This window comes from Emys orbicularis, chromosome 10 (assembly GCF_028017835.1).
Source record: "Emys orbicularis isolate rEmyOrb1 chromosome 10, rEmyOrb1.hap1, whole genome shotgun sequence".
Taxonomy (NCBI): domain Eukaryota; kingdom Metazoa; phylum Chordata; order Testudines; family Emydidae; genus Emys; species Emys orbicularis.
The window spans coordinates 33926344-33936339 of NC_088692.1; the positions used below are offsets into that span (position 1 = coordinate 33926344).

The 9996-nt window shown below is 44.5% G+C and overlaps 1 protein-coding gene across 1 annotated transcript; it reads left to right on the top strand.

The window, feature by feature from the left end:
• Positions 1–2023: 2023 nt before the first annotated feature.
• Positions 2024–8280, top strand: LOC135884595 (paired amphipathic helix protein Sin3a-like). The gene is made up of 7 exons (XM_065412023.1): positions 2024–2091; positions 2237–2408; positions 3647–3739; positions 4334–4428; positions 5028–5172; positions 5487–5576; positions 7978–8280. Exons 1-7 carry the CDS (start codon positions 2024–2026, stop codon positions 8206–8208), a joined length of 894 nt encoding a protein of 297 aa, XP_065268095.1. The 3' UTR covers positions 8209–8280.
• The last annotated feature ends 1716 nt before the right edge of the window (positions 8281–9996 follow it).

Genomic DNA, 9996 nt, shown 5'->3' on the forward strand with positions numbered 1-9996 from the left:
TTTCTTCCCCTTTTTACTGTGTTTCTGCTACAGCCCACAAAACCTTTTAGAAGCTACATTGGCACATTCAGCTTTGGAAAGGCGGTAACTGTCCGTGTAGTTTGCTCTGGATAAGGTGCTGGAGAAACAGGAGACCTGGGTTCTAGTCTGAGCTCTGCTACTTAGTTACTATGTGATCTCGGGCAAGTTGCTTCCCCCAACCCCCTTGGTCTCTGTTTTACATTCTTCAAGGCGGGGACTAGTTGGTTGTGTGTCTGAATGGTGGCAAGCACAGAGGGGTCGCAGATATAGTTTGGGACCTCTGGGTGCTAGTGAAATACAAGTTAATAATAATGTGCAACGGGTATATTTCATAAGAGCCTTAGGACATATCTGCGTTCATATCTTTTTGGTGAGGTCTCTGCTTTAATGGTGTGCATAATGTTGTTTTGGTAGCAAGAACCTCTTTAGTTCTGAGAATTTTACCACCTCTGCCCTCCTCCGTGAGGCCTCTGACGGGTTACAGACCTGGCATTAATTTGAAAAGCTCTCATTTAAAGTCTTACAGTGCTGTTCCTCATTTTATTGACCATTCTGGTAATTCATCAATTTGTCTGAGACCTTCAACATGTGGCCCTTTTGCTCCCAGAACTCATAGTGGGCCTGTAGGAACTGCCTTTGTGGGGTGTTACAATGTAGTTCATGTTGCACCTTCTCTTCCTCTAGTGGATATTGATGTGGAGGATTACTACCCAGCTTTCAGAGGGGTAGCCATGTTAGTCTGTATCAGTAAAAACAACGAGGAGTCCTTGTGGCACCTTAGAGACTAACAAATTTATTTGGGCATAAGCTTTTGTGGGCTATAACCCACTTCATCAGATGCACGGAGTGGAAAATACAGTAAGCAGGTATAAATATACAGCACATGAAAAGATGGGAGTTGCCTTACCAAGTGCAGACTGTCCTCCACTATCCAAGAGATGCCTAGTATCAGATGGGACCACATTTGAAGTGTTCTCTTGCTCTTAGAAAACCTGAAGCATTTGTAAACACAAGAACCAAAACTGTAAGGACTCTTGGAAAAGGTTCTGTATTTCTTTTGAATAACAACTTCCTTCTGGATTTCACACACGCTGGCTGGCTCTTGAAGCTGGTATATTTGTGGCTTTCAGCTGCTTGTTGTCACTTGAACTCTGTAAGCCCAAGTGTCAACTCTCACATGCTGGCTACCTCGATGATCCAATTTCTATGGAGAATTGTTAAGCACAAATTAGAGTATAAAGACAGGGCTAAAAACAAGTTCTTAATTTCAGTTTTGACAGGAAATCGGCAGTCAACCGGCTCTTTATTTCAATTTGGGAATATAATTAATAATTAGAATTTGATTTAATTATTTTTAATTTCCCCTCCACAAACAACCAACTAATCAACCTTTGGATTTGGTGTAGCGATTCCATGGCAAGAGAACTGCCTAACAAGCCCTTCCCGCGTACCTCGATGGTCTAAATCTTTGCCAGCTGTCAGGCATTTCCTTCATAATGCTCACTTAAAGGTTATTAATCCGTAGTTACTTTGTATGTGTAACTGTACTTTGCCAGCATCATTATTTATTTTAAAGGACCCAATGTTTTCCAATGGGTGTAGTAGTAATTCACAATAGAAGAGGCTACTATGTTCATAACCTAAATAATTGTTTTTTAGTTTTAATACTTAGATGGCTAGAATTTTTTTTTGCTGTGGTTTGACCAGACAGAGGTTTGAAGCAGGAATTTTTAAGGGTATGTTCATTTCTAATCTGCATTGATGGACATATTCTTTAGCTGGTTCTGAGACTTGCATGGTGCATAGTGGAGAAGAACTGGAAATCTGACCAATTCTGCCACAGCGTATATGTATGTAGGGGAGATAAAATAGTTCCTCTCTCATCAATTATAGCTTTTGACATAAGTGTTTGCATGCAAACATGTAAGTCTAGAAGTGCAGGCAAATGATGAAGGCTCAGCCTGGCTTGTTTTGATTAATGTCAAACTCTGCTTGTTGCCACATGGAGAAGTTTATTTTGGAGATTTTCTTAGTGTTCTATTTTGTCTACGGCCTGACTGCAGAAGGCAGGTTGTCCGTAGTGCACACTAGTGCAAAGCCCTCTGACTGACTTGGGTTGGGGAAAGGGGGCTACTGCAGTATACAGTGCACCAAGTCCAGAGGCATTTAAAACCACTTCACTAACTCCTCTTCTCTGTGTCCTTCCTGCTCCCAGCTTCAGCACAGTGAGCGAGGAGATCTGCATGCAGGTGACAGAGCTTTACCTGTCGGAGAATAGCAACGGAGCTACCGGAGGCCTGCTGTCGTCACAGTCATCTCGGGCCCTTGTGGAGGCCATGTACCAGCGCAAAGCCGAGCAGCCCATGTCAGACGAGAACTGTTTCAAGGTAAAAAACCATATCTGCCTGCAGTGACGCTTGGAGGAGGACTCCTGGAGGAGCTTGCTGAGAGAGGAGGGGAAGTACGAAGGCTCGCTGAGAAAGGAGAATGGGCTCAGCTTTTCATTTTACGTAACTATCCAAATATCCCAAGGATCTCTGGACACCTGTGTGCTCCGCAGCTGTCATAGAGCTTGACAGGGCGACCTGATTGTGCATTCTAGCCTGGTGGAGCTGCCGAGTACCTGCTCTGTGACTGTCGGTCTTAACATAGCCCTTGGCGGGGCTTGCATCAGTCCAGACAGGAACTGTAGAACGAACAGAAAAAACAGATAAATATTTCTATAAAGAGTTCCTCGGAAATGGGACATTTGCAAGGAAGATGGAAAAATACGTATCCTGAAGTAAAGCTGGGATTTGTCCCTGTATTTCCCAGTGTCCCAAAGCCAGAGTAATACTGTATTGAGTGATTGCTGTCACTAGGCTTTTAATCTCTGTGTCTCCCTCCCTCCCTTGGGGTGGGTCACTGACGCTTTCCACCTTTTTCTCCATCTCATCTATTGTAGACTGTAACGGTCTCTTACTAATATTTGTCATCTATGCGTTAAATAAACCTGACTCACAGTTCAAATCAAATTCATACTTCTTGTCACTGTGAAATCAGAAGTGGCCGGGCCCATCTTGAACTAGTGAAATTCATTGATAATGGCTTTGATAGTTATAGGGCGTCTCTGTGTTCCCGCTGAGAGTCTCAAAATAAGCAGGGAAGCAAAGAATTGAAACTGCACAAATTGATCAGAAAACAGCATGCTGCTAAAAGGGGTCCAGCTCCTTGCTTTGCCTTTATAAACATCCCAATTTCGAGCAAACTCTGTGGGTAACAGAGAGATTTTGTCTGATCGTTAATAAAATACCAACCGTTCACTGCAGCAATTCATGCTTTTTTCTTCCCCCTCTCTTTAAGTATGTCATGGTTCTCTATCCAGGAATTCTCTTCTGCCCCTATATGTAGAATAATTTCTTTATCCTTTTACCCTCTGTTAGATTAGCTCCTTAGTGATCTAGAACTTTCCACTCATTGTCAAAACTCCTTCTGTGTTCAGATTGTGTAACTGGGGCTAGTATCCCCCCGTTGTTCCCAGCAAAGTGGAAGGCACAGTATTATGCTGGAGAGTTGCATAAAGTTTATTGGATTTATTTTTCTGAATAATTGGTTACTAAGTCCCCTTCCGCATTCTGCTTTGTAGCTGATGTTCATTCAGAGCAGAGGACAGGTCCAATTAACTATCGAGCTGCTGGACACCGAAGAGGAGAACTCGGATGACTCCGTAGAGGCAGAGGTAAGAGCCGATTGTCCTTGGAGTTCAGCTGCAGCTATTAAGCATGTAAAGTTTAAATGGGGGTATAACTGGATGAAGATGGCAGAGCTGTCAGTGTTTCAGATGCTATAGTTTATGACCTGCTTCTAGTCCTACAGGACACATTGATTATGTGACACAATGCACTCAGTGAATTGGGTTGAACAAGCCTTGTTGGCATCTCTTATTAACAATTTCAAAAACCAGACAGTGCAGGTGCATATAGGGGGAGGGATAGCTCAGTGGTTTGAGCATTGGCCTGCTAAACCCAGGGTTGTGAGTTCAATCCTTGAGGGGGCCACTTAAGGATCTGGGGCAACAATCAGTACTTGGTCCTGCTAGTGAAGGCAGGGGGCTGGACTCGATGACCTTTCAGGGTCCCTTCCAGTTCTATGGTATAGGTATAGGTATATCCATCCATGGGGGGAGAGTGAGTGGGACCTGTGTGAAATATATGGAGTCTCCAAAGATTGCTTTTCTTTCATCCACTTCCAACCAAACCCCTTCAGAGTTGGGTTTGAATTGTTTGATTTGGCAGATGTTGGTTAACCCCTTGTGTTCTGTGCCCAATTTCAGGGTTGGTCAGACTACGTAGAACGGTACGTCAGCTCTGATTCTACCTCTCCGGAACTTCGGGAACACCTGGCCCAGAAACCGGTTTTCCTGCCAAGGTGAGTGAACAAGCTGTGGCTGTGAAAAGTGACACACAGACCACAAGTACCCATGTCAGCAGAGGGAGAAATTCTTACTCTGTCAATGTTGGCTATTGCAGTCTCTGGTTTGTTTTTAGTACTCTGCCACTTTAGAAGACATTAACCTGGGAGTAGCATATGGAGACACAGTGCAGCTGTTTATTGCAAGAGCCCACCCTGGGCTCCTGCTCTCCAGTGACTAAGAGAGGGCATAGTCCACAGGCAACAGAGAGGTCAGGGTTTGGGGAGTCACCAGCCCTGTTTTTTTTTTTTTTTTGGCAATCCTGCCTTTGCTTACAATAGCCCTCTAGCTGAGTGCGGAAGGTGCTGAGTCAGTGCTTTTCGCTAGCAGGAAGTTGGTTGCAAAATAGCTTTGAAAGGCCCTCACTCTCTGTAAACAGCTGAGATCAGTGGGTTGGCTTATGGTAGGCACATGAGCCTAACCGACTTTAATTTGTGACCATTCCACTCTAAGCAATACTTTGGGTTCCGAAGGGCTGGCCTGGAGCCACCAGATATGCCCAGCCTAGTGGACAGAGAATGAGCACTAATCCCAGCAGGGATTCTCTGGTTTACAGGAACCTGAGGCGGATCCGTAAGTGTCAGCGTGATCGGGAGCAGCAGGAGAAGGAAGGGAAGGAGGGAAACAGTAAGAAGTCCATGGAGAATGAGGAGAGCTTGGACAAGCTGGAGTGTAAATTCAAACTGAACTCCTATAAGATGGTGCACGTCAGGGGTCGGCAACCTCTGGCACGCGGCTCGCCAGGGTAAGCACCCTGGCGGCCGGACCAGTTTGTTTACCTACTGCGTCGGCAGGTTTGGCCGATCGCGGCTCCCACTGGCCGCGGTTCACCACTCCAGGCCAATGGGGGCGGCGGGAAGCCGCGGCCAGCACATGCCTCGGCCCATGCTGCTTCCCATAGCCCCCATTGGCCTGGGACGGCGAACCACGGCCAGTGGGAGCCGCGATCGGCCGAACCGGCCGCCGCAGCAGGTAAACAAACTGGCCCGGCCGCCAGGGTGCTTACCCTGGCGAGCCGCGTGCCAGAGATTGCCGACCTCTGGTGTACATGATCAAATCAGAGGATTACATGTACAGGAGGACTGCTCTGCTGTGTGCTCAGCAGGTAGGAGTTGAGTGAAAGGAATGGGATGAGCAGCTGGTGTTTCTCTGAACCTCTTGCTCCCAAAGGGCATCTGGGGAGAGTCAGATAAAGTGTCCGGGGTGGCGGGGGAGGGGTTGTTCTCCTGTAACATTTAGTAGTCTTCATATTGCTTTGAGGACTGGACACTGGACGCTGTAAACTTCCTCTGAATGTTCCTGAGATGTAACCCTTCCTTTCCTCTCCCTCCATTTTCCAAACTCTCCTGTTAGAGTAGGCAGCTGTTAGCATCCTTTTACTCGTAGGTTTCTTGCCTAGGGGCACCTCACATTGGTTGGTAATCCCCCTTGTTAGGGTGGGCCTAAAAAGGGGGATAGCAAAGAACTGAAATGCTGAAAAACTGACCCGTGTTCTGACATAGCCCTCCAAGCTCATCTCATCAAGGAGCTGTGCTTCGTCCCTGCAGTCAGAGTGGGAGTCTAGGGTTGCTCCCGGGCAGCGGAGCACTGCAAACGAATATACCAGCTGCTTGAAAGTGCTGGGTCTGGGACTAGGATAGCCGCAGTGATGTCATAATTACAGAAAGGTCCAAGGTGGATAAAAATTGGAAGACCTTTTTTAAAAATTAAATAAAATTCCTTTTTAAAATTTTTTGTTACTTACAAGTTTTTCTTTTTTAAAAATGAGCCAGTTTAAAATGAAATCAGAATTTAATACAAAATATGTTGAGGCCTAAACTTAGAAGATTATAATAAGACATTTAAATAACAAATAAATATGCTGAATCCATGACCCTCTCTTAAAAAACAACAACAAAAAAACCCCTTTGAATTAAAGGCTTCATTTCTATATAAAGAAAGAGTCAGGGAAAGCATCTAACTTTTGAGGTCAAGTTTCAAAAATATGGTACAGTTGGTTAGCGTAGGTAATTTAGGAGATTGTCTTCTTTTCAAGAGACATAAGCGAGACTAGAAATTTAAGCCCCAGTTACTTTCACTTAGGCATATTTGAAAATTTTCCCAGACCAACCTGAAATAATCAGTTTAATTCACTGACTACAGTTAATCCCTCTATTTAATAAATTATTTAATTGTCAATGTGAAGCATCTTTTGATAAGAGAAGTTTGTGTCTAAAACATTTAAGGTTGTCTTGTCTAATACAAATACATTTTATATACTGTTTTGGTTGTTTAAATTCCAGTTACCATTCTAATGCAGGTTGACACAAAACATGAGCAATAAGTTAATCTAGTAAATAAGCAATATATCGTTCACCATTTTCTAACATACTAAAAGTGTTTGGTTAATAAGAATCTGAAAATATAGTTATGGTGTACACTTCTAGGTAGCAAACAGATGTACCAAAGCTACTGTAAAGTGTCTATTTAGTTGTAAGTCAAGGTGTTTAATGGGTATATCAACTAATGAGTGCATCTTTCTTTAGAAAACAGCTGAAATACAAATGCTGATTGAAATCAGTCCACCCTGGAAATGTCACAGTGCATATTTTCCCAGGACTCAGAAGTTCAGGTTCTAACAGAATAGCACAGCTATGGGAATATGTGTAGTAGTTACTGGGACTGACTACTGTAATTAAGTCAGTGTTAAACTTAACTAACCCTTTATTAAATTACTCATAACTTTACTCCGATTCCTTTTTGGTTTGAAATTTCTTAGGCTCTGTTTCGGTCCAAAAATAACTTTATTTTAGTGGGGCTGCCGTGTGCAAGCGCGCATGTGCTGTGAGAGGTTGGGAACAAATATATCCGTCTGAGCACTCCCCTCTTCTATTCCAGCTGGAATTCTTGCACGCACGTGAGACTGTTTCTGTATTGTTTTTTATAAACCCCTGCATTGAAGGCTGAACACAGTCTTGCATCACCTGACACTGCCATTAATCAGGGAAAAGATATGAGAAGCTTAGCATTATTGCAGCGTTAGGGTTCTAATCAAGCAGTCAAGTCAGGAACTTCTGGAAATTACTTCTGTTGAGTGTTTAATTCTGCTCTGGTGCACATGTATGTTTTGTGTGTCCCTGTTTTGATCATTAGTAGAGTGTTGAATCCATTTCATACGATATACAGGATATACACTGTGGCAGAGTTAACATTCTAGTTCAGAGTTCAACAAACATTTGATGATTTTTGAATTTGATGACTTCTGAGCACTTGATTTCACGGACTTAATTTTCATTAACACTAGGCTTTGGGGGATTTCCAGTTGGGGAATAAGGATGGCTGTGCCTGCTTGTTCATACACTGCCTCCAATTTACTGACGCTTTCCCTTGATCAGTCGGCAAGGGTCAGTGTTTGTATTGCCAGTTCCCCAGCAGAGCTAAACATCTCAAATCTGTTGGCCTAGGGAAGTGGATTTGTTTTCGCTTTTTAAGTGTTTCGTGATCTTTTGTCTCTCCCATTTCTGTAGTCCCATGAAAGAGTGAGCAAGCGGCTGCACCAGCGGTTCCAAGCCTGGGTGGACAAATGGACCAAGGAGCATGTAACCCGTGAAATGGCAGCTGAGACAAACAAGTGGCTAATGGGAGAAGGGTTGGAGGGTTTGGTGCCCTGTACCACTACCTGTGATACAGAGACCCTGCACTTTGTGAGCATTAACAAGTGCCGTGTCAAATACGGCACAATATTCAAGACACCGTAAAGTCCCTGAGTGAGGGAAGATCACGTGGTGTGTGTATGTGTGTGCGTATCAAGGAAACGAGGAAGATGCCTTTCTCCCCTCACTGTGTATCTCCGTAACATGGCCAGTTGACTAGTGCACAGCTGGTACAGCCTGTCACCAGCGGGATTCGGTTTAGGAAAACGGATCTCTACAAACCTAAGCTGGAACTGTTGCCAACAGGCCTCTGACTTCAGCGTGCACTGTGGAGGGAAGGACCCTTTTCAGAACTGAGTGATCCTAGAGAAATGCAGCTAGCTCATATGCACCAGCACTTTTGAGACTAACTCCTCAATGGCCTGAACTTCAAGGGAAGAGAACTGGATGTTGCATACATCCTGACCGGAGTGGTGCATTTAAAGTTATATGCTCAGATATGTCGTGAAACCCAGAGGTGCCTATCACAACTGGATTCTCCTCTGTTAGACTGCTGCAGGTTTGCCAGGATCTCACCCGGGGTCACCCAGCTCTGCAGTCCGGCTGTTGAGAACAGCATCTCCTGGATCTGACCCTCGACTCCTCCCTCCTTCACCCTGCTGGACTCCTGATTCAACCAGCTCAGATTGGTCTGTCCTTTCTAGTGCCAGCGGGATTGTTTTGTACCTGCTTCTTTACTAGTCTCTCCTAGTGCCATGCACCAGCTTTTCACACACATACGCACACACAGCAGAAACAACACAATTTTAACATGTTCCCCTTCCTTTTTTGTAAATAAATGTACATATTGTCAATTTTTTTCCTTTTTTTATTAAAGGAAGTATGCTTGATGTGCTAGCATAACTGTACCAGCTTCTTGTGTACCATAGTACCAGGTGGCTTGAGAGTTAGTACCAACAAACAGACCTATGGAGACATTTATTACACTTTTTACCAAAGGGAGTTATCGTTGTAGTGCTTTTGTGTGGAAACTGTTCTCTCCTTTCTTTTGTAAATAAAAATACATCTTGGTTCTTATTGAGGAAGACACTCGCTCACCCACGGCCCTGCTCCTGTTCTGAAAGGCACCATGCAGCATGCAGTTTGCAGTGCGGAGAGGGGACATTTGACCATTTTATTATTGGCTTCATAATCTGAAGTGTTGCTGAGCTACCTAGCTGGGGTTGATTGTGCTTATGTATTTTCCCTCTCAGTATTGGAGAAAACATCCTAAGTACCAAACCAGTATTTCATTAGAGCTGCTTTGTGTATGTATCTATGTCTAGGTCTGTGTCTGTGTGAGAGAGAGAACGGCAAGGCGGGTAGGCTGTGTGATGCATTTCACTAGTGAAATCCACAAATGGGATATATATATATATTTAAGCATAGAAGTTTAGTGCTGGCAGATATTTAAGCATTGGAAGATTTTGGTTTTCAGACAAGTTGGCATGGACTTCGTAAGCCACGACAGACCCAACTGCACTGTCTCTCCTCCTCAAAGGAGGCAGCCTTTCCTTGCACAAAACAGTGCTGCCAGTTGTGCCCGAACAGCTTCCGTTGTCCCAGCTGGAGAGCTGTGAATGCATCTTTGCTGCTTTTCAAAGTCCACTTCTGAAATCTGTCCCAGAGATTTCAAGACAACTGGTTGTCCCCTCAGAACTGAGCTCTCTTACCTTCCCCGGCAGAGAGATGGAGAAATTGGGGAGAGAGGGTCGGGGGAGGGCAATCGCTCCAGCCTTTGTGCAGCCTGGGAGAGCAGAGTGGTGAAAATGCATGGCCTATAAGGGTCACTAGTCATTGGCAGCCAATGTACAGAGAGTAATTCCAGCCATTGTGATGAATGGGAGCCTCCTA